Raw genomic sequence first — 23,679 nt, forward strand, 5'->3', positions numbered from 1 at the left:
GACATTTTGCTATCTTTAAAGAAAGCGGGACACATTAATTCCATAGGCAAGTTTTTGAAATTAGTTGGAAAACTTGTTTACTTATTCTATGCCGTGTAGCAATCAATAAAAGGAAGTGAGAAGGGACGAAGTTTTTGAAAGACTGAAGGAAGCGGTCAAGGGCGAATTCTTATACCATATCACTAACGAATGTTATAAACTGCACACCCTCAAGCAAACACTGGATAAACCCAAGTAGTTAAGCAGTCTCCACAAATATTGCTGCTCATTCCCCAGAGGGGAAGTTCATTTTGCAGAGAGAGAGAGAGAGAGAGAGAAAAGTGAAATTTATCGAATTATTTTTGTTTGTTTATTTATTCTTATATGTACGAACTTCAATCGACAAAAGTTATGCAAAACTTTGAAATGTATATATAACACACACACTCTTTCTCTCAACACAAACACACACACACACACACACACACACACACACACACACACACACACACACACATATATATATATATATATATATATATATATATATAATGAAATAATGAAATAAATATACATAAAGATATTTATAATTACAATATGAGAATATTGATATATTCATTAACAAGTCAGTAATGTGTATCATCGCGTGAGCACAGTATGTACTGTATACAAAAGAATGAACAAAATCATATGTAACAACATAAATAATATATATTTGTGTGTACATACTGATGGTAGGAAATGTAATCAGTGGAAATAAATAAGAATGCACATATATAAATACAGAATATATATATATATATATATATATATATATATATATATATATATATATATATATATATATTAATTATGTTATGCAGTGAATAAGTATGAGATTCACTGATAGGGATTATGAAAGAGAGAGAGAGAGAGAGACACGATGTTGATAGTTTAAAATGATGAGTCATGGGACCAAGTAAATTGAAGACTAACCATAACAAACCTCCAAGATGTGGGAAAGGAAGGAGGAGTTAGAGGATAGGTTATGAAGCGAAAAGGTCAGCAAAATTGACCTGATTTGTCCTTGCCAAAAGTGGGAGTTAAGATTGAACCATTAAGAGTAAAGTAGACGTCCTCAAGGAGGCGGAGTTTTATTCAACATAGGTCCAGAGTTCATTCTGATCAATTTTTAGCCAGAGTTACTTGAAAACCAAATTGGGTAGGATTGTGTCACTCGCTCCTCTCTTAACATCAAGAAATTTCTAAGTCCAGGGTGGCTGGCCGTGTGATATAGTAGAGTTAGAATAAAACTTATGAAAAACCGTGCCTGGAGAATACTTACCCCCTCCTGATATATGAAAAATTATTAATAGACAATTTCAACCTAACTTACCGAGTCCCCTGCGTTACTATCAAGTGAAGTCTACAGACACGGTCGTTCATATGTGGTGCAATACAATACAAATAAGAAATACTCACGGCATAACAAAATTGGTGGCAGTTTCGGAGGATTTCGCCCAGCGCACAATTGAAAAACATTAAAGTTCACGGCCCTAGAGAAATTTACAGAGAGTGAGCAGTGACGGCGCTGAAACTAACTCTCAATTTAACAGCGCAAATAATCTCAAGACGGTCTTCAGCACTAGAAACACCAATACAACATCAACACTGTAGCAGAAGGGAAACGAAGCAGAACGAAATATTCAAGAAGCAGTGAATCTTTTGCGTCGATCGGAATGAAAAATTGACAGCGGTAAATCTCTGCCTAGTTTGAAACTTCCGAACATTCGCATAAGATCAACCAGAAATTCAGTTTAATAATTATATATGAACATAAGAACCATAGTAATAATCACGGCATAGAACAGCGGTGATTTTTATAAGAAAACGAAATTTACGAAAGAAAGAATCAGCAACTCGCCCTATACTACGCCGATCGCAGAAGCGGAGAAGACCAAAACAAACTGCGTTGGCGGACGTATGAAAGTCGCTTATATCTACGTCAGTTCAGTGAACTTTTCTATCGTCTACGGACTTAAATACACGAAATTCCAAAATTTTTGGTCGCTAAAAGGAGACTTAGCGAAAAGTAGCGGTAGCAGAGCAGTGACGACGACGGCGACGAATGAGAGCGGACGACGGCGACGAAAGAGAGTGAAGAATTCGGAACGGCGATAAAGTTTAGAAGTCAACGCGTTGATAACCGCCTCCGGAGAAAGGAAGTAACGTCTTCAATCAACAGTTTGGAAGGGATTCCAAATTTTTTCTTCGCCAAATTCAGCAAGTACGGACGGGAAGTCGGCCGAGCTGTGCCGAATTATCGCTGGATGCTAACGACAAATTGCGCTCAAGTGCAATCAGCGCGATCTTCAAGTGCAAGGCGACACGAAGCTAATTGAATAGTAAACATTCATTCCTAGTATCGGGGAATTATCAAGAGAATTTATTTTTCTCTGTGAATTAAATATTTTTTGTGTGTGCGTGAAATTTTATATAATTATTTTTTTCCTGCAGTGCAAAGTAATTTTTTTAAACAAATGATTTAAGTAAATTATTTTTCTTTTGAATAATATTCTGAAAATTTTTCCTTATTGTTGTACGAAGGAAATAATTTTTTTTTCATGTTTAGTAATTTTTTTTACGAAATAGAAATTTTCGTTCACTTGGTGATAGAGACAGTTCTGTTTAAATAATTCTATCATAATAAATTTTATTGTTAAACACTTGGCGCAGCATTTTGCAGTGGAACCCAAACAATTGTATACGTAAATACTAATATCAGACTTTTTCAGATTGTGAGAGAGTCCTATGAAGGAATGAGTTAGGAAAAATTTGAATTTTTTTTTGTATAGAGGGATACAGTCAACTCAGCAAACATGCAATTGAAGTAAGTACCTGATTCTCAAATTAATTTTTTTCAATTTTTTCATTCTTGGAATCATTGAATATTTTATGAATTAATATGAATAACACTTTGGACGAAGTTATCGCCCGACTGCAACAGACAAGAAGCGAAGACCAGACTCCATATAACCTAAGACCTGTACCTGAACGACTTTCTAGACCAATTGATCCTAGTAATACTAGACCCAGACGTTCTCGTAGTCAAGGTCCCCACTTAGTTTACCGAGTGCGCTAACCCTTCAGTTGTAACCACTAACCCAATAACTTCCATTGTACCTAGAAATCCTAACATGGCGCAAGCCGCCGTAAAAACCCAAGCCACTAGATTTTGTGGAACGGTAGACCCAAGTAATGTAGATAAAAGTAGATTAGAAGAATATGGTGTAAATCGATGGATAGCAGACACAGAAAGCAGAATTTCAGCTGCTGGTATCACAGATGAGAGAAAGAAAATAGATGAAGCACTCTTGTATGTTAGTATGGAACATGGTGATGCACATACAGTTCTGCATTCAGTACTTTTAGGAATATTACTCTGTTTAACGAATTCAAGAAACAGTGCTTACAATTTTGGCAACCAGAAGCACAGAAAGATCCATGGTATAACATAGGAACTTTCCATCATCAGAAATATGAGGGTAATCACTTAGTTTTAGCCACTAGAGTAGAAGAAGCTATAGATAGAGTGACGACAGATATGAAAGCTGTAGGAATTGTTGTTGGAAGGAAGGATGAATTTGATGATGATGAAACAGATTTAGCTAGTATATCCAAGGTACTTAGATATATGTCATTAGGACCAATCTACGATGCTTTGGGTAAGGAAGAAAGAGTAGCCTTAAAGAAGTACTGTGATAGGAAGCCAAATGATGGAATTGTACAAACCTTGATGTACATAGAAAGGAAAGTAAAACAGAATTCATCAAGTAGTAGTGCAGATTTTACGGGAACCGTAGCTAGTGGAAACCCAAGAAATAATAGCAATCAGTCCAATAGAAACCAATCAGGGCAAGCTAGGTCTAGGTATCAGGGAAATAGAAATTCGTTTGATAGAAATGGTGGGAACAACAATAGGAGATTTAATCAATCAAATAGAAACAATCAAGGTAGGCCGCCAAACAGAGGTAACAATGGGAATACCACTGGAAATAACAGGACTCCTGGACAGAGGGGAGCTAGTCAAGGCCAAAATTCAGGGAATAATAGGCCACAGTTCAATAGGCAGAGACAAAGTTGTGGAAATTGTGGTTATAACAACCATACAACCCAGAATTGTAGAAGAAACAAATGGTGTTCGAATTGCAATAAGACAGGACATTTGATCCAAAACTGTTGGTACAACAAACAGGGAAATTCTCAGGGGTCTCAAAATAACCAAAGTACTCAGCCTAATATCCAAAATACCTCCCCCAGTAACCCAAATCAAGGGGATTCTCAGTGACAATCACAGAGGGTGCAGCAGAAAGGTCCATCCTTACAGAGAGAAATAGTGACAGTGAATAAGGATGTGTCCCCAACAGACATTACTCGAAGTAATGAAATAGTGTTTTCTGTAAAGAATTTTAATACGTGTCAGGAAGAGTTGCCTATCATACAAGTACACTTAGAAGGTGTACTGAGTTCCATATTGTTGGATACAGGCAGTACTGTAAGTATCATAGATAAAGGCACTTTAACAAAACATATAGGTTGTGAGCTTTCCCAAATGAGAGAATCCTATAGGACCATAAAGGGATCGCTGGAAAGCAAATAAGGGCTATAGGCAATGTCAATTTAGAGATAGAAATTCTAAATAAGAAATATAGGGAAGAGTTTGTGGTGTTGGAAGAGAAATATTTTCCAGCTCAAGCTCTATTTTCCTTCCAGGCTATGAAAAGATGTGGAATTACACTAGATTGTAGCAATGGAAGAGTAACTATCAAGGAAATTGATAGAGGAAATGTTTGCTCTCTTGAAGAAGAGGAACAGTTTCAGATAAACTTGATCACTTTACCTGAGACAGCCTCATCTGAAGAAGTAGACATCCAACAGATAGAAATAGAATTTAATGCTAACCCGGGTAGGACAATGAGTAGAAATTCAATGATAGAAGAAATAGGAGAAGATAGACAAACTACTTTTAAAAGCCTAGAAGCCACTCAGGAGGAATTCTCAGATAGCAGGTATGAACCTGATAACTCAAGTGCACGACAAGTAGATACCTCCGAAGAACTTAGTTCTTTTTCCCAACCTGACGATCCTGACACGCTAATAGATTGTAGTCACTTAATAATAAGAGAAGATACGGAAGAGAAGTATCTCAATGAGGTGTTGCTATTAGGCAACCTAAAAATGACAGAGATAGGTTCTGTGATACCACAAGATGAAAGTTCAGATGATACTGATGTCTGTTACACTGCCGATGCACAGAATGCAGAAGAGATCTGCTTAGTTAGTACTGCCGATGATAATCTTGTAAAACTCAAATTAAACAATAGCATTATACTGCATCCACAAGGTCTGACAAAGGTTTGTCTTAGAATTGTAACAGATAAAAACCTAGGTGATACAGATGTGTTGTTAGTTAATGAAGACTTACCAGACTTTGTGAAAATGGACAATTCCCTAGTAAGACTTAATGGTGGAAATTGTACGACTTATGTGTATAATTATTCTGACAAGAGACTAGAATTGCATGCCGGCATAGAATTCTGTAAGGGAATTGTGATTACTAACCCTTTACTAACCCTAAGTGAAAAAGCATTTGTCTCTGTAGCTGACACAAGAGTTAAATTAGAAGGGGAAGTAAATAATACAGATTTTCCTCATTGTAGGGACAGGTTACTACAGATATTAGAGAAATATAGGAGTGTTGTAGCAGTAACAGGAGATAAGTTAGGAAGGACAGATGTCCTGCAGCACAAAATAGTCATAGAAGATGGTGCTAGACCTTTTTATATACCTAACTACAAACTTCCAATAAGTCAAAGACCCATTGTAGATGAGATGGTTGAAGAGATGAAAGAAGATGGAGTTGTAATACCTTCTCAGTCACCTTATAATTCACCTTTACTGCTAGTTCCAAAGAAAGACGGTACATGGAGGATGGTAATTGATTACCGTAAATTGAATTCCCACACCATCCCTGATCGAATGCCAATGCCAGTCATTAATGACATGTTAGCTCAATTAGGAGGTGCCAAGGTTTTTTCTAGCCTCGATTTACTGAGTGGATATTGGCAAGTTCCTCTCGATGAAGAATCCAAGCATCTCACGGCATTCAGTACTCATAAAGAACATTTGCAATTTGAGGTAATGCCGTTTGGTCTTACTTCAGCTCCTTTAACGTTTGTACGTTTAATGCTGCAAATCTTGGGAGATGTTGAAGACGTATCGGTTTATCTTGATGATGTAATAATTGCTAGTAAGGATGTAGAGAGTCATTTCAAGACAATAGAATTAGTATTAGATAGGCTCAGAAAGGCCGGTTTAAAGGTAAAAATTAAGAAATGTCAGTTTCTGAAGAAATCTCTAGAATATCTAGGACATGTTATCAGTGAACATGGTTTGAAAATGCAAGAAGGAAAGATTAAGGCTATTGTAGACTATCCAGCCCCAAGAAATTTGAAGGCACTAAGAAGATTCCTAGGTATGGTAGGGTATTATCGACCTTTCATAAAGGGATTTGCTACCATAGCAAAACCATTAACTGAGTTAACTAGGAAAGATGCTAACTATGAGTGGAAAGATGAACAGGAAGCAGCGTTCAAAACACTAAAGGATATGTTGATAACAGATCCTATCCTAGTTTATCCAGACTTCGAGAAGGAATTCTACTTAGCCTGTGATGCTTCAAGTACAGGACTAGGTGCCGTCTTGATGCAAAAGGATAAAACAAGGATGAGGACTGTATACTATGCCAGTAGAGTTTTGAATGCAGCTGAAAGAAATTACAGTACAACAGAAAGGGAATGTTTGGCATTAGTCTGGGGATTACAGAAATTTAGACACATTTTGCTAGGACATAAAATTAATGTTCTTACAGATCATAAACCCATTTGTGATCTTTTCAAGAAAAGGGCTTTACCAATAATATGAAGTTCAATAGATGGTTCGTTAGCGTATTAGAATTTGCCCCAGAATTTAGATACATACCTGGTAGATATAACACATTAGCTGACGCCTTATCTAGATCACAAGAAGAGAACGAGAAACAAATTACCACTCATAATTTCGCCTTCAGTTGTCAAATCACAGACTTAGATTTAGACAAAGTTCGTCAAGAACAACAAAAGGATTCTAGAATAAAGGAAGTAATTGGTAACCTCTTGCAAGGTGAGAAAAATTCAGAGTTTCAATTGATAGATGGGTTATTGTACAAGACTTCAGACGAACCAAATGCTTGTTCACGTTTGTACATTCCTAATACACTAATACAAGACGTTTTAGAACTAACCCATTCATACAAGTTATCAGGACATCCTGGAATTAAGAAAACATGTAGAACAATCACTAGAAACTATTTTTGGCCTCGATGTAGTGAAGATGCTACTCGATTTGTCCAGAATTGTACCCTATGTAATATACATAAGGGAATGTCAACGTCAAGGCTCCTCTGGAAATGTATCCTTCAGAATTAAATCCTTTTCAAGTAGTCACAATGGATTTCTTAGGTCCATTCCCGAACACCATCAGAGGAAATAAACAGATTTTAGTTTTCATTGACTATTTGACCAGATACGTAGAAATTGTTCCAACTAGAAACAGAGAAGCATCAACGGTGGCAGAAGCCTTTAAGTCTAGAATTATAACCAGACATTCATGTCCTCAAGTTTTGCTCTCAGACAATGCTGCTGAATTTACTAGTGACATTCTAACGAAATTGTGTGACTTTTATGAAATACAGAAATGTCAAATAACAGCATATAAGCCAAGCTCAAATGGAGCAGTAGAAAGAACAAATCGCAAGATAAAGGATGTTCTGAAAACATTGGTAACCCCTAGCACTGAAGACTGGGACTTGACTCTCGAAGACATACAATTTACTCTAAACAACACAGTAAATGAATCAATAGGAGAAACTCCTCATTTCCTATTGTATGGCTACCAAAAGAGAATGCCAAATTCACTTTTGGATGATGCCACACCACCCAGACGTACGTACAACTACGAGGACTATATTGCTTGGAAGACAAGACGTACGTACGAGACCGTTAAAGTCACCAGGGCTAGATTAAAGGAGTTACATAAAAATCTAGTAAGTATTACAATAACAGATCCACCATACCCTCGTTAAAGGTAGGACAACAAGTTTATGTACTCAATCATGTTCTTGAAGGACCTAATATTAAAGTATCACCAAAATTTCGAGGTCCATATAGAGTTTTAGAAGTTTTGAAGTTGAATAAATTCAAGTTAATGCATGAAATTACCTTGAAAGAATCCATTGTACATTGGAACCACATTAAAGTAGTTCATTCAGAACCTTGGTCGTCTACCCAGTTAAAAGATTTGTCCAATAAAGATAAGATAGATAATAAAATAGAATCTTCAATGACCCCAAGGTATAATTTGAGAAGAAGGCAATGGCAAGTGCAATGGTAAACAAATGTAGTTGATAAGATTTTTACTGCTTGATAACATTATTTCAGCAAATGGATTGTATGGTGGTTGGCAGTGAGTCAAATTGTGAACTCACTCGTACAACTAAGAAAGGGAGCCATCATCAAGGAGCATGGCAAGGTTAAGATGATACAGGACCTAGCCATTGTTAAGATCCAGACGGACTCCATTATCGATCAGAGAGAGCAGTTAGTCCAGCTGAGCAATCAGATACAGGCAGGATTACAAAGTGTCCAAGATAGAAATTTGTACGACATGCTCTCCAAGTTGCAGAGGGACATCGATAGTGTTATGCCAAGGAAAGTAGTAAAGCGATCACTCATACCCTTTATAGGCGTCGCTTTACATAATCTCTTTGGAGTGGCGACCGATGGTAATGTTGAAAGGCTAAAGGAAAGAGTGGCACAACTTGAAAATTGGGCTTCTGAGCAGGGCACTGTCTATAATAAAGTAATAGGAAATGTCAATCAAAATCAGAAAATGATCACAGTGCTGAAAGAATTTGTGAATAGTGCCCTCCATAATGTTTCATCAGAAATTGCTAGAATCCATCAAACAGAAATGATGGAGCAACTGCTCATAGAAACAAGTAATTTCCTTCTGGAATACAAGGAATTACTCAATGCAATCATGAGGGCAGGTAAAAACCTGCTGTCGCCTTTTCTGATAACCCCTAGTGAAATTGAAGCCATTATTCAGAAATGTGTTGTGAACAATCACTTGAAGCCACTAGTAGAAAATATAGTGGACTATTATGGCCTGATAACAGTGAAAGTGATAGCCAATCAAATCATACTAGTGATCCCTTTCAACAATCCAGACGTCAACTCATTGATGTCAGTCTATCCATTCCCAATGGTAGTAGATAATAAGTCCATTGTACTAGAAGGAACAGTTCGACACTTTGCCTTGCAGCATGATTCGTTCCTAGTGACTGAAATTCCCGAACATAAATTCAGGAATGTGTCATGCTTAATGATGGTGTATATGTTTGTGACATTGTGAATTTCTATGAACCATTGAGTGCTCTTCATTGCTTAGATGATCTTGTAAACAACAAGAATGGTAAGAACCATTGTAAATATATACCGTTTACAGAAACTTTCAAGGCTCAAATCATTGATGATGAAATTTTTGTGTTCTCAGCAAACAGATTGAATGCTAAGATTGACTGTAAGTCAAACAAAACAGAAGTAGTTTTCATTAACGTACACTCATTTTCATCTGCTTGTGAACTGGTCATTTTACATAATTTGTATTACAAACCAACAGTTTTCACGACGTACAGTTTGAATTTCAGTAAAAGTGTACATCAGTTTGCAGTTGTTAACAATTTCAACTTTCAGAACTGGAATTGGAGACATTCACAAAGCTAGAAGAGGTTCATACTTTCTTTCATACATATAAGACCGAGATTTCTCCTATTATGTCATTCATAAATGTCATTCTTTTGGTACTGTTTGCTTTCATTTCTTTTATGATTGTCAGGAAATTGATACTGAATAAGCTTACCATAATCAAGGACATGATGGACAGAATCCTTCCTAGAGAGTGATAGCGTTTACCATTGACTTGCACTTGAACATTTGATGATTGATTTTTTTTCAATTTATGATTGATAACCAGAGAGTAATAGGCATTTGATATATTTACTTTGCCATAATTTTCTGCATTTAGTTTGAGTATTTGATATGTAATTCATGCTTATATTGTTTGTGTTAGCACTATGATGCATTATAATATTTCTTGCATTTATTGCTTGTTAATAGAAATCATTGACATTGAAGTAATTGACTATAGTCAAGTTGAGTTGGTTATCTACTTGCATTGTAGTCAATGCAGGTAGGTGACCGAGTGATGTTATGCAGTGAATAAGTATGAGATTCACTGATAGGGATTATGAAAGAGAGAGAGAGAGAGAGACACGATGTTGATAGTTTAAAATGATGAGTCATGGGACCAAGTAAATTGAAGACTAACCATAACAAACCTCCAAGATGTGGGAAAGGAAGGAGGAGTTAGAGGATAGGTTATGAAGCGAAAAGGTCAGCAAAATTGACCTGATTTGTCCTTGCCAAAAGTGGGAGTTAAGATTGAACCATTAAGAGTAAAGTAGACGTCCTCAAGGAGGCGGAGTTTTATTCAACATAGGTCCAGAGTTCATTCTGATCAATTTTTAGCCAGAGTTACTTGAAAACCAAATTGGGTAGGATTGTGTCACTCGCTCCTCTCTTAACATCAAGAAATTTCTAAGTCCAGGGTGGCTGGCCGTGTGATATAGTAGAGTTAGAATAAAACTTATGAAAAACCGTGCCCGGAGAATACTTACCCCCTCCTGATATATGAAAAATTATTAATAGACAATTTCAACCTAACTTACCGAGTCCCCTGCGTTACTATCAAGTGAAGTCTACAGACACGGTCGTTCATATGTAGTGCAATACAATACAAATAAGAAATACTCACGGCATAACAATTATACATATCAGATAAAGAGCGCTGTGTTGATGCAGCTTTTCAGTTAATGGTTGTATGGGGCGCAAATTAGAGGTCGAAGAAACTGTAAGTCACAAATTGTCAAAGTGGCGCCCATGGCAGAAGCCATGACTGCCATATACCCTAGATAGGCCACTGCATTAATGTCAAATCATTGAAACAAATACGAGTCATATTTAGAAAAATTTATCTACTATTTCATCATTCTCTTTACCTTAATGTAGTCGCTGAGAGCTGTAATCAATACATCACAAACTTCTGGAACATGAGGCCGATTGCTTGTTTGGAAATCTTGAACGCATTTCCAAGGGTGGTGTACAGTAGGAGTCTCCTGTGGCCAGAAACCGTAGTGTCACAGCAAGGCGGTCTTTGGCCGGTACTGACTGCCGACATTTGGTGTCCTGCTTACCGATGCTGCTACCAGTCACTTGCAGCAAGTACTCAAAATCACATCTTGAGATCCTTAAGAAGTTTTCGAACACTCCTCTCTCTTTTATTGTGCGGTCGGAAGACACGTATAGCCTATCATCCCCTATCAACATGTTTATCAGAGTTTGGTGCGCTTCGCCGTTCGTGTTGTATAATAACGATGGTCTTGTCCATGCTCTACGTCTTCTTCTTCTCCGGTGGGCACACGAAACAGCAAATGATGCAGCTGTCAGCAAAGCATCCTCACACGACGATATTACGTCTGCCACTTCTGGAGACCTGGTGTGGACAGTTTCACCGAGTCGACTCTTATTGCCGACATGTCTCTCAACATTGTGACAGATATGTTCCCATACATATCAGGAGATCTGTATCCGGATATCTCCCACTGTGTCCCCCACAATGTTTCCAACTGGTTTCCAAGCAACATGTCACTGGTGTGGGCGCACCCTAATAGGATCACACAATTTCATCGGTTGACAAAAGAAAAAAAAAATAATAATAATAATAATAATAATAATAATAATAATAAAACTAAAGGTAGTTATTTTCCATTGAAGACCTCTGGTTACGAACTGAAATTTTCAAAGAGAATAATATTCACGTGAACTAAATAAATCCATACGAATATAACAAAATTACGAAAGTCTGAAAATATCTGAGTGAATATTCTGTTGAATGAAATCAAGATATTTTGAAATGAATCAAGATTCATGCAAGGCCCGAATGAATGCCACCATTTTGTTGACCAGTCCATGAACAGGTCGTCTAAACAAGGTTTGTCTGTGACGAAACAATAGACGGAGGACACCCGATGACGTCAGACCTATTTTACATTTATCCGGTCTCTGAGGTTTTCTTTATGTTTATACTGTCTCTGGATGAAATGAGTTTAGAAAAAGCTTATTCTCATGATAAAGCCGGAGACATTATGTATATACCTCATGACCACTGAGCTGATTAACAGCTCTCCTAGGGCTGGCCCGAAGGATTAGATTTATTTTTACGTGGCTAAGAACCAATTGGTTACCTAGCAACGGGACCTACAGATTATCGTGGAATCCGAACCACATTATAGCGAGAAATGAATTTCTATCACCAGAAACAAATTCCTCTTGTTCTTCACTGGCCGGTCGAAGATTCGAACTCGCGACCATCAGAGTGGTAGCTGAGAACGGAACCTGCTCACCCAGCGAGAACCTAGGAAACAACCAGTATATTATGCATTTGATGAATCAAACGTTCAGAAAATTCTGTTAACTCTAATAGAAAGTGTTGAAAAAGCCAAGTATCATGTTGCTGCATTAGTGCATGATTTGGGTTCGTCAAATCTCCGTGTTTGGAAAAATTTGGAAATATCTGTAGAATCCATGACAAATTCCTTTAAAAATCCAAGTGCAGACAGGGACATCTTTGTTTTTGCATATGCGCCTCATCTCATCAAACTCATGAGGAACAATTTCGTCAAGTCGGGGTTCAAAGTGCAAGATGGCAGTATTGTGTCGGATTCTGCCATTCGTGAAATGTGTAGTAAGAGAAAGACAGAATATGGCCTTTCTTACAAATCAAACGAAAGTCATTTTAACCTGACTGGACAAAAAAAGCAACGCGTGAAACTGGCAGTGCAACTGTTGTCCAGCACAACTGCAAATGCAATAGCATTTTTGGGTAAGAAAGGCCTGTTAGAGAGCAGTAACTGGGGGGAGACTGCAAAGTTCGTATCACTAGTTCACAAGTGGTTTGATATCATCATGAATTCTTGTACTGTTTATGGTGACAAGGCCTCCCGAAATGTTTTTGGAATTGATTATGAAGAACAGAAAAATGTTTTGCATGAAATGATGGACACCATGATAACCATGAAGGCGGCAAACTCACGATTTAATTGCATGTATAAATTTCAAAAGGGAGTGATTTTGTCATGCAAGTCTCTGATAGGCCTATATGAGATGGCAAAGAAATTATGTGGTGTTAAATTCATTCCTACAAGAAAACTGAATCAGGTTGTACTTGAACACTTTTTGGATGTGTACGTCAAATGAATGGGCCATATGAAAATCCTCATTCAGTAAACTTTAAATTTTGCTCAAGAAAGTACTTGGTAGGGAAAGACATTGCGCTGTTAAGTGAAAAAACCCTACTGAATGCATAGAAGAATTTGATATCCTTAACCAGCAAATGCAAACTCCAGCAAGTGCAATACGAAAAAGTTAAGTATATCTTAGTTTAACCAGACCACTGAGCTGGTTAACAGCTCTCCTAGGGCTGGCCCGAAGGATTAGACTTATTTTTACGTGGCTAAGAACCTACTGGTTACCTAGCAATGGGACCTACAGCTTATTGTGGAATCCGAACCACATTATGACGAGAAATGAATTTCTATCACCAGAAATAAATTCCTCTAATTCTTCTTTGGCGGCTCGGAGAGTCGAACGCTGGGCTAACAGCGTGCCAGTCGAAAGCTCTACCACTCCGAGACAGCGAGAGAGAACTATCTGTGGAAATATGCCTGACAAGTATTTTGTTTTCAAAACAGTAGAATGTGACTTTGAAAAAGAAAATGAGGACACAATAGACTTGAGAGAGGAATCTAGTAATGAGACAGGGGAAGACAAGAGATTGATACCTGAAGTGATAGAAGAAGAATCTCTTCGATACATTGGAGCAGAGCCGTATATACGGCTCTGCATTGGAGGCTCCGTTGTGAAGAAGTTTGGATTAAAATATCCTCATTTAGGAGTTAAGGCATCAGACTGCATAAGGACATTAATTTCAGAAATGGAATTATCGGGAGTTGATGTTCCCAAAGATACTAAAATTTCTGTGTTCTTTCGGATGAGACATGTGAACAAAGCAATTGTGATAGATAAAAAGAAAAAGAGAGTGTCGTAGCATGAAAAAAAATTTATGAAACTGTGAATATGTTAACTATGTTTTTTATTTTTTTTGACTTTTGAAACTCTAGGCTACAGTATATGTAATCATGTAAACATGCAAGTTAGGACAGAAAACTTTCATACACTAAAATGACTCATTCCAAAACAAAAGTATTTGATACTTGTTTTCCAAGCCTCAAATATAATATGATCTGTGGATCATGGCCGAACTTTTATGAAAAAAAAAATCCTCAAAATCTACCTAGAAATTTTGCCTTAAGAGAGAGAGAGAGAGAGAGAGAGAGAGAGAGAGAGAGAGAGAGAGAGAGAGAGAGAGAGAGAGAGAGAGAGAGAGAGAGAGAGAGATACCAAGTAAATTCAATTTTGGGGACTAAGAGTCTAAGGCTGCGTTCACACCAGTGACAAAGCACGGTGAGAACATTAAAACTGACAATGGGGTAACAAGTTGTTAAGTCGTTGAGAAACATCGTAGTAGACATGTTGGTAGGGATTTGCCGGGCGACATCAAGCTCCTAAGTTATAGGCTACACAGGCTATAGCTGGTTCTTGTCTGTCGGTTACGGCAATTCACAACGAAAAATCAAATCAATAATTTCTTAAGAGACAGACGATACTATAATAACTCTACTGTAAGGGATAGATCGCATGAGAACAACTGAATGCACAAAAACATCATGGAAAAATTGTTGTAGGAGGAATTTCTCACATACGGTACGATATTTTTCCCTTTCAATGAGAGACACGAGATTAGAGAACGTCTTATAGACTCTGCGTTCGTTTGTGTTTGCTTTTGCAGATATGCCTAAAAATAAGCGTTCAGAATTAAGGGCCCTTGCTAGTGAACACATGAAGGACTTGGACAAAGGAACAACAAGCTGAAAATGCAGCAGCACAACCCTACATTTCCTTTTCCAAGGTGCACGATAAGCACCTGGAGATAAATGAACAATGATCCTAGCAAAAATGAATTGTGGCTATGGCGCCCCATGATAACCCCTTAAATCATTTAATTTGTAGAAAGTAAATCAAAATTAATATTTCTTTGATAACAACACAAATAGAGGGGACCAGGTGCCAATTAATTTACAGTTGAATGCAACTTTGGCGAGTCAGAAGTTTTTCCTTACTAGCTCCTAAATACACAAGCATCATTCTTTAAAATTGGCGTTGGCCTGCATAAGCGATTCCACATAGACCACGTTAATTGAAATGAAGTATAGACTTATGCAGCCAGTTCCGATATTAGGGTATTAATTCATCATAATCCTGCATGTCAAATGTTAATATCATTGTGAGATTAGGCGGTGCTTAGCTGCAAAGCGCGGTGGAATTATGAGTGTTGTCAATATTTCATCCTTATAGTTTCTTCCCAAATTCATGAAAAATGTTATTAACCATGTAAACCACTTTGTAATGCCATTAGAAATCCGCAGCTACATAAACAGTAGCCTATATTTTACCGAAATCGTCCCCAGAGTTCTTTTGTATACACTCTCTCTCTCTCTCTCTCTCTCTCTCTCTCTCTCTATATATATATATATATATATATATATATATATATATATATATATATATATATATATATATATATATATATATATATATATATATATATATATATATATATATATAATCGCAAAAATCAAAGACATGCCACTAAACGTTTCCTAATTCCCTAGGGTGGCATTATGACGTATCATCCAACAAGCTCCGCCCATTTGTGTTAGTGTAAACAAACCGCTGTCAATTACAGTGGTAGGAAGAGCAGGTGCTTTGCTCACCCGTGATTGATTGATTGATTTGAATTATGCTGGCGTTCTAACGCCGCTACGTTGCAAAGCGAGATTCTCCTCTGTTTCATGTAAGTGACTTCAGATAAGGATTAGATTTATTTTATGCCTTTTTTAAAATTTCAGCTCAAGGTTTTGCTGGTGTTTAATGTACCACGATAACAGCCAGAACACGGCCCCTGGGGCACACCCTTGGAAATCGGGGGTTTATTCATGTAAGGCCATTGTCCTGAAATGAAGTACGCAGTTAGTGAAGGCCTATAATACTTAGGCCTGCGACGGAAATTCGGCTTGTGGCAGGTTAAGAGAAGAAGAGGGGTTGGGGGGGAAATGACGTCACAGAAAAGGAGTGCCTTAAGGGGCTTTGCTTAAGAAACTTAGTAGGAAATTTTCAAGGCAACGTTAGAACTTTTCCAAGTGATAGCGCGTAGTAGTGCGGTAATGACTGAAGAGTCAGAACGTTGTAACACACGCCAAATGTTACAGCAACCTGAAGAAAAAGCTTTGTAAAGGTTACCGTAGTAACCTTACCTAGTAGGCTACGTTAATTGAATGGGGGGTGGGGTTTATAGAAATAAAAAAATAAAGGTTATTATACCAAGCTAACCTACCTAACCTCGCCCTCCTGGATCCCCCCTTTGTAGAAAACATAAATTATAGGTTATTATAGTAAACCTACCAAACCTAGTAGGCTGCATTACCTGGCTGGTAATTAGAAAGGACAGAGTTAAAATAGCGTAACAGAAACTGTTATAGTTGACGAATGGGTTATGAACTGATCCAGCACAAGCAGACAGTCGTAATAGTTGGAAAGATGTAGGTCTAACCTGTGAAGATCATGTATGAGTCCCCCCACAGCCCCTCTGACGCTGAAGGAAACTTCTCAATTCCTTCTGAAACCCCCTTTTTCCTTAAAATTCCCGTAGGGTGCAGCCCCATTCTTCGAGGCCTGTCCTCAATTGTAATGTTGTATTGTAACACTTAGTGGGAATGCATTAATGTATAGGAGCAGTAATGCAATATACAGTAAGTTCTAATCGCCTTCTCAGCCCCGTGGCCTACCCCACCCAGAATCCCGCTTTCCCTAGGGGTCCTAACTTGTAGAATAATAACACAGCATTGGAGCAAATCACTCTGTCCTGGAGGTATACCCCACCCATAACCCCAACGGGTCCCCTACCTTGTTGGATGAAGTTCTGCGGTTAATTACAGGTTAATTACAGTCGTATGTGACAAAAACTAAAGGTAAAACCTTAATAAGCAACCAGAATACTGTAGAAAAAGTTAATTTACAAGGAAATCCCCAAAGCAGAGTTAGTACAGTACATAGTTTAACCTCAGTAATTATATGATAGGCAAAATCTAATGACACTTGGATTTCAGGAATGGCAGAATTGCCTATGCAAAATCACAAGAAAAATTCCTGTAAGGGGGAGTTGTGCTGCCAGTGCACCTCACCTGGTGCATTATAGGCATTACTTAAGGTTCTTTGCAGCATCCGTTCGGCCCCTAGCTGCTGCAACCCCTTTCATTCCTTTGAATGTACTCCATTCATAGGCTGTACTCTTCCATCTTACTTTCCACCCATTCCTAACAGTTGTTTGTTCCGACACAATATACAAACCCTCGGTCCTTTACATTAGGGATTACTTTCAGGCGTAGGCTGGAAACGGCCGTTGAACTTCAAACAAGGTGGTTAGGCAGTTAACTACTGTCCAGGAGGCGGGAGTACCGCCTGCCTGGATGTAAACATTCCAATTTGCTTTCGGCTGTCGTAGCGCTCGGGCGTTGTTCTTCGTCGCTCTCTGCCTGACAGCTATACTTCTTCTTTTTGGTGGGAAATTCTTTCTTTTTTTCATTAACAATGGAGAAATCATCTAAACCCTCCTATCCCCAGCGTGTGTGTCCCGGGGTAGGGGGTAAGAAATGCAATTCCTTTAGATCTCGAGTCGACGTGGACCCACACGCCCTCTGTACATCTTGCAGGGGACGTGTGTGGTCACGCGACGATCCCTGTAGTGAGTGTTGCTCTTGGTACTCCGAGCAATGAGGCAAGTTCGAAGGGAGGAGACGTTACCATCGTAAGCCTACCAAGGAGTCGTCCGAGGGAAATACGCCCCCAACGACTCCATTGGTGGCGAATGTGTCGGGCTCGTTTCTCCCTCCCGGCGAACTTCCCCTGCTTGCTCCCTCTCCCTCGGGTGAGGACTCCCCCTCCCCTTCCTCTTACGTTTCATCGTTTGTGGAAGGGCGCAGGGGAGAGTTGGACTGCGACATCCTCTCCGAAGTCTCTTCCCGTTCCGGAGGGGAGTTTTTCCCTCCGGAGAGAGTCGAGTCTTCGTGTACTGACCCGACTTTTGCTTCAGGTCCCGGACTGGATAGCCAGACACCGATATCAAGTTCATCCTGGCTGCACCTGGACCTACCTGGCTTGTCACTGGAGGGATTGGCTCCCCTGCCCCCCGCTCCAGTCATGACCCACTCGGCAACAACAGTCACTACTACATCCATCACCTTTTCGAGGTTTGCCCAGATGCCGGTATCAGTCGCATTGCATCTGGACACCCAAGTGTCGGCGTCACCTGCGGTGCAGCACGCTGTTCCACTGCCTCCCGGCTTCCTGGCTCCTTTCTCGCATGCTGGCCCCGCCTACATGGTGACGTCATCATTCCCTTATGTGACTGTCGCTGCCCCTTTTGCTGACCCTGGCCTGTCTACAACTGCTGTTCCTCGTCTGACTTTCCAGCCCGGCTCTTCGTCTGTTCCTGTCCCCATCCCGTCGACCCTGGCACGGCCCGACTTGAATCTCCACTCGGGAGGGGCGGCGCCTGCATTCCCGGCCCCGCCCACTTGTGTTCCTGGCTAACACGCGGCTCTCTCTACCCAGGTAAATGCTGGCCCGAGCTCCGCGGTCTCTGCCCGGGATGTGCCTTCTGCTGCAGCCCCTCCTGCTGTTCCTGAGTCTGCGGCCTCGCTTTCCTGGCTTGGGGACTTGACAGCGTTCCTGAAACAGATGGTGAAGAAGAAGAAGAGGTCTAGGAAGGTGTCGTCGTCTTCATCTTCATCTTCGTCATCATCGTCGTCTTCGTCTGCTGCTTCTTCCGCTTCTCCTTCCGAGGCTTCGCAGCCGAAGAAGAAGTCTGCCTCTCCCCCACCTAAGAAATCTTGCACCGAGACTTCTAAGGGTCTGCCTCCTTCCACAGGGAAGGCAGTGGGATCTCTCGTCGGCTCTTCCCGATCCTCAGATCAGGGAACTGCTGCCCCGGCCTCCGGGCCAGGGGCACCGGGAGCCAAGAGCGTGCAGACCAAGGTCAGCACTCCCCCCGCTGCACCTAAGAAACTTCCTGCATCTAAGGCCAGCGAGTCCGAGTCGGGCACTCGTTCGCGAGTTGCTCCGAGTACCCGGGTACCCCAGTCTGATACGGGAGAAACCTCTCGCCATACAGACCAGGGCGTGGGGCGAGAGAGAGAGCCGGGGCATGCAGGTGCTCCGTCTCTTCCTGCTGGCACTCCTTCAGGTGCCAAGTCAGGTTCCTGGGATAGTGCTTCAGCCCCGCGGGGCCGAACTCAAGGAGAGGTAGGGAAGAAGTCCCCTACTCAGTCTTCCCGAGAGGCTCCTGCCTCGAAGAAGACTGGGGCGCGTCCAGAGGACAGTGCAAGCTCGCGCCAGTCAGCTGCGTGTTCGACTCCTCCCAGTCCCCGGCCATGTCCGCGCAACCAGCCTGGCTCGGGGGAGGCGAGTGCGCGGCTCGACTCTCGCGAGCTGCTCCGCTCTCCTCGGGAGATCGCTTCACCTGGGCTGAAGCGGTCTCCTCGACCTGGGGGCTCGTCATCACCGCGGGTTGGTGACCGCTCTTGGCCCACTGCCTCTGCTGGTTCTGCCAGTAAAGCCAGTGGGAGCGCCCGATCTTCCTCGCCTGTCCCCTCCGCCCCTTCGGTTTCTTCCAGGGGGTGCGAGTCGGAGAGGAGGAGCTCTGGGGAGTGTTCTCCTCAGAGTTCTACTGCGTGGGGGTACGCACCTGGCTCGGTTCTTGGCTCGACCAGGTCCTACGCCCGCGTAGTTCAGGAAGATCCACGGGGGTCTGCCGAGGTTCTCCCTCCTGCAGGGAGAGTAGTTTGGGAGGACCGCACTCTGGAAGGACTCGAGGGTCCTCTGCCCCAGGATGCAGACACCCCCGAAATACAGAGGACTTTTGTGGAGGTTATCACGCTGATTCGTCAGCACAATGACCTCGGGGAAGGGACCACGGCCTCATCTGTGGATCGTCCGTCATGCCTCGAATCCTTCTGGGGACCCAAGAAGGAACCCAAGGCTTCATTGGGGCTGCCGTGGTCCACGTGTGCCGAGGGGGTACTCGACCAGGTGAACAGTCTTGTGTCTGGGCAAGACAGTTCGCTTCGTTTGAGCCACTCGGAGAAGCTTCTTCCTCCCCCTCTGCCTCGTCAGAAGCGTTTTTACGCTCCAGTGGAAGGGGCGTTGCTGACCAAACAGGTTGACCCGGACCTGACTCGTTTGGATCCGGGTCTGTCGTTGCAGCAATTGACTGCAGAGAGTATATCCCTCTCTCAGCCAGCTGCAACCCTGGAAGCCACCGCCATGGCAGCCTTCCAAGCAGTCTCCTGGCTCGATCTGTGGTCATTCACAGTATCGAAGGTAGCTGCTTCCTCAGGCGCTATTGTACCTGGGGAGGACTCCGCCTTTGGGAGACTGTGCCAGTCTGGGGGTAGGGCTATTTCCTACCTCGCCCACCAGACTGCAAACCTGTGGGCGAACCTTGTGCTAAAGCGGAGGGATGCCGTTCTCTCTCACTCTGCCAGGTCTGTAGGTCCCGAGTCAGCTATCGTCCTTCGGAATGGACCGTTGCTGGGTTCCTCCTCTCTCTTCCCTAGAGAGTTGGTGGACGCCGCGGTGGACAAGCGCCGTGCCGATGACAGCGACCGGCTTGTTCACCAGGCAGTGGCCAAGACCTCCAGGTCTTCGCACCCCACTGCGGCCAGGTCTTCGGGCCAGGCTGGCACTTCCTCGGCCCCTAAGAAGTCCCAGTCTTCGAAGGGGTCCCGAGGAAACACCCAGCCTTCTTCTGCCCCAAGAAGTGGGGGTCCCTCCCACCCTTTTCAGCCCACTTTCCAAGCCGGTAAAGGGGGCAAAGGGAAGAAGAAGGGGAAACGCTTGGCAGCGACACGGAGCCGAGACCTGGATAGTGGATGTCCTTCGGGAGGGATGTCTACTACCCTTCGAGTCTCGGCCTCCCCTCACCTACTCTCTGGTCCATCTCCAAACATATCTTCCAGGTTCGTCGAAGGACATCGCACTACAGCAAGAAGTGCAAGCCATGTTGAGCAAGGGTGCTGTAGAAGTCGTGTCGGACCATTCTCCAGGCTTTTACAGCCGCGTCTTTCTCGTAGAGAAAACCTCAGGGGGATGGAGACCGGTCATAGACCTCTCTCCCTTGAACCATTTCATTTGCCAGACTCGGTTCACGATGGAAACAGCGCAAACTGTGCTGGCCTCCATCAGGGAGAAAGACTTCATGCTTACGGTGGACTTGAAGGATGCATATTTCCAGATACCCATCCATCAATCCTCTCGCAATTACCTCTGCTTTGTCCTCGGGGAGTCGGTCTTCCAGTTCAGGGCACTTTGCTTCGGGCTCTCGACCGCTCCCCAGGTGTTCACGAGAGTATTCTCTCTCGTGTCAGCTTGGGCTCACTCGCACGGGATACGTCTTCTGAGGTATCTCGACAACTGGCTAGTCCTGGCGAGCTCTCGCTCGCATTTGCTACAGGACAGGGATCGTCTCCTCGAGTTTTGCCGGGATCTAGGGATCGTGGTAAATCTGGAGAAGTCAGATCTCACCCCCAAGCAGAGGACAAAGTATCTGGGCATGCTGATAGATACGGTGGCAGCGAAAGTCTTTCCCTCGGACTCTCGTATCAGCAAGTTCAGGCAGGCAGCACAGCTGTTCTTGTCACGGCAGGAGAACCAGCTCGGCAATGGCAAGTTGTCATCGGTCACCTGTCGTCTTTGGAGAAACTAGTACCTCACAGGCGTCTTCACCTGCGGTCTCTCCAGTGGAGACTAAAGGAGTATTGGTCCCAGTCCCAAGACCCCCAGTCCTTCCTCATTCCTCTTTCCGAGGAGGTGAGAAAGGACCTTCACTGGTGGTTAGACGACAGGAACCTCTTGATAGGAGTATCCTTGCATACTCCCCCTCCGGACATGCTTCTGTTCTTGGACGCATCGACCGAGGGATGGGGCGCACACCTGGAGGAGTTGCTGACTCCGGGAGTGTGGCACCGAGACGACGAGCACCTTCACATAAACATCCTAAACATCCTAGAACTCAAGGCGGCCTTCCTGGCCCTCCAAGAGTTCCAGGATCGAGTGATGGGACACTCCGTGGTACTGATGAGCGACAATACCATGGTAGTGGCATACGTCAACAAGAAGGGGGGACTGGTGTCCCACCAGTTTCACCAGTTGACGATGCAGGTGCACGAGTGGGCCGTGGCTCACTCGGTAGAGCTGTCAGCCAGGTACATTCCAGGCAAGAGGAATGTCGTGGCAGACAAGCTCAGCTGCCAGAGCCAGGTGGTAGGGACCGAATGGTCCCTCCATCAGGAAGTAGCGGAAAGGCTGTTCGACCTGTGGGGGCGTCCAGCCATCGATCTGTTCGCCACCCGGCACAACAGAAAACTCCAAGTCTTCTGTTCTGTCGTGCTGGACCCATGGGCCGCTGCGGAGGTCGCGTTCCAACACCCGTGGGACAATCTCGACGCTTACGCCTTTCCCCCATTCTGTCTGATTCGCCGAGTGATCAGCCGAGTGATGATCACCCCGAATCTCAGAATGACTCTGGTGGCACCGGTACCCGGACCTGCTAGCTCTCCTCTCCGAGGCACCGAGAGAGATCCCCCCCTGGCCCAACCTTCTGCGTCAGCCTCACGCAGAGCGGTTCCACCTGGCAGTGCATTCCCTGTGTCTTCACGGCTGGAGGTTATCCACCATCTCTTGCGAGCGAGAGGCTTTTCGCGCCGCGCAGCAACAGAGATGGCAGGATACCTCAGAAGATCCTCCGCAGCGGTATACCAGGTAAGGTGGTCCGTCTTCTGTGGTTGGTGTCGTCGAAGGGGTATCTCTCCGGTCGGAGCTACTGTTCAGCAGATTGCGGACTTCCTCGTCTTCCTTTGCCGAGAGAAGCTTCTCTCCGTTTCAGCTGTAAAAGGCTACCGCGCCGCACTCGGCCTAGTCTTACGGCTGAAAGGAGTAGACATCTCCTCCTCCTTCGAGATTTCTCTACTCACGAGAAGCTTCGAACGGTCTTGCCCACCCAGGGATCTCAGGCCCCCTGCATGGGATGTGACTCTCGTTTTAAGGAGCCTGACTCGTGCACAGTACGAGCCTTTACGAGAGTCATCAGACAGGGATCTGACCCTCAAGACCGTCTTCTTGCTTGCCCTGGCATCGGCGAAGAGAGTTGGCGAGCTTCACAGACTTTCCTTTGATGTTAAACACTTGAGGGGATGGGGATCAGTTACGCTCGATTTCATCCCGGATTTCGTAGCAAAGACTCAGAACCCTTCGGTCCCTGACGCACGGT

General features: G+C 42.8%; 2 protein-coding genes across 3 annotated transcripts in view; both read left to right on the forward strand.

The window, feature by feature from the left end:
• The first annotated feature begins 1,939 nt into the window (after positions 1–1,939).
• LOC136829892 (uncharacterized) lies at positions 1,940–10,779 on the forward strand. The gene is made up of 3 exons (XM_067088972.1): positions 1,940–2,363; positions 2,754–2,848; positions 8,496–10,779. The coding sequence occupies exons 2-3, from the start codon at positions 2,838–2,840 to the stop codon at positions 9,469–9,471; spliced, it is 987 nt and encodes a 328-aa protein (XP_066945073.1). The 5' UTR covers positions 1,940–2,363; positions 2,754–2,837; the 3' UTR covers positions 9,472–10,779.
• A 5,235-nt stretch (positions 10,780–16,014) lies between these two features.
• Positions 16,015–23,679, forward strand: part of LOC136829896 (clusterin-associated protein 1-like) — an 83,352-nt gene continuing 75,687 nt past the window's right edge. The window contains exon 1 of one of the 2 annotated variants that reach the window (XM_067089016.1): positions 16,015–16,149. The gene's annotated coding sequence lies outside the window, so the exon portion shown is untranslated. The remainder of the gene's footprint in view (positions 16,150–23,679) is intronic. The other variant, XM_067089017.1, reaches the window with a different exon arrangement.

Source organism: Macrobrachium rosenbergii, chromosome 45 (assembly GCF_040412425.1).
Source record: "Macrobrachium rosenbergii isolate ZJJX-2024 chromosome 45, ASM4041242v1, whole genome shotgun sequence".
Taxonomy (NCBI): Eukaryota; Metazoa; Arthropoda; class Malacostraca; order Decapoda; family Palaemonidae; genus Macrobrachium; species Macrobrachium rosenbergii.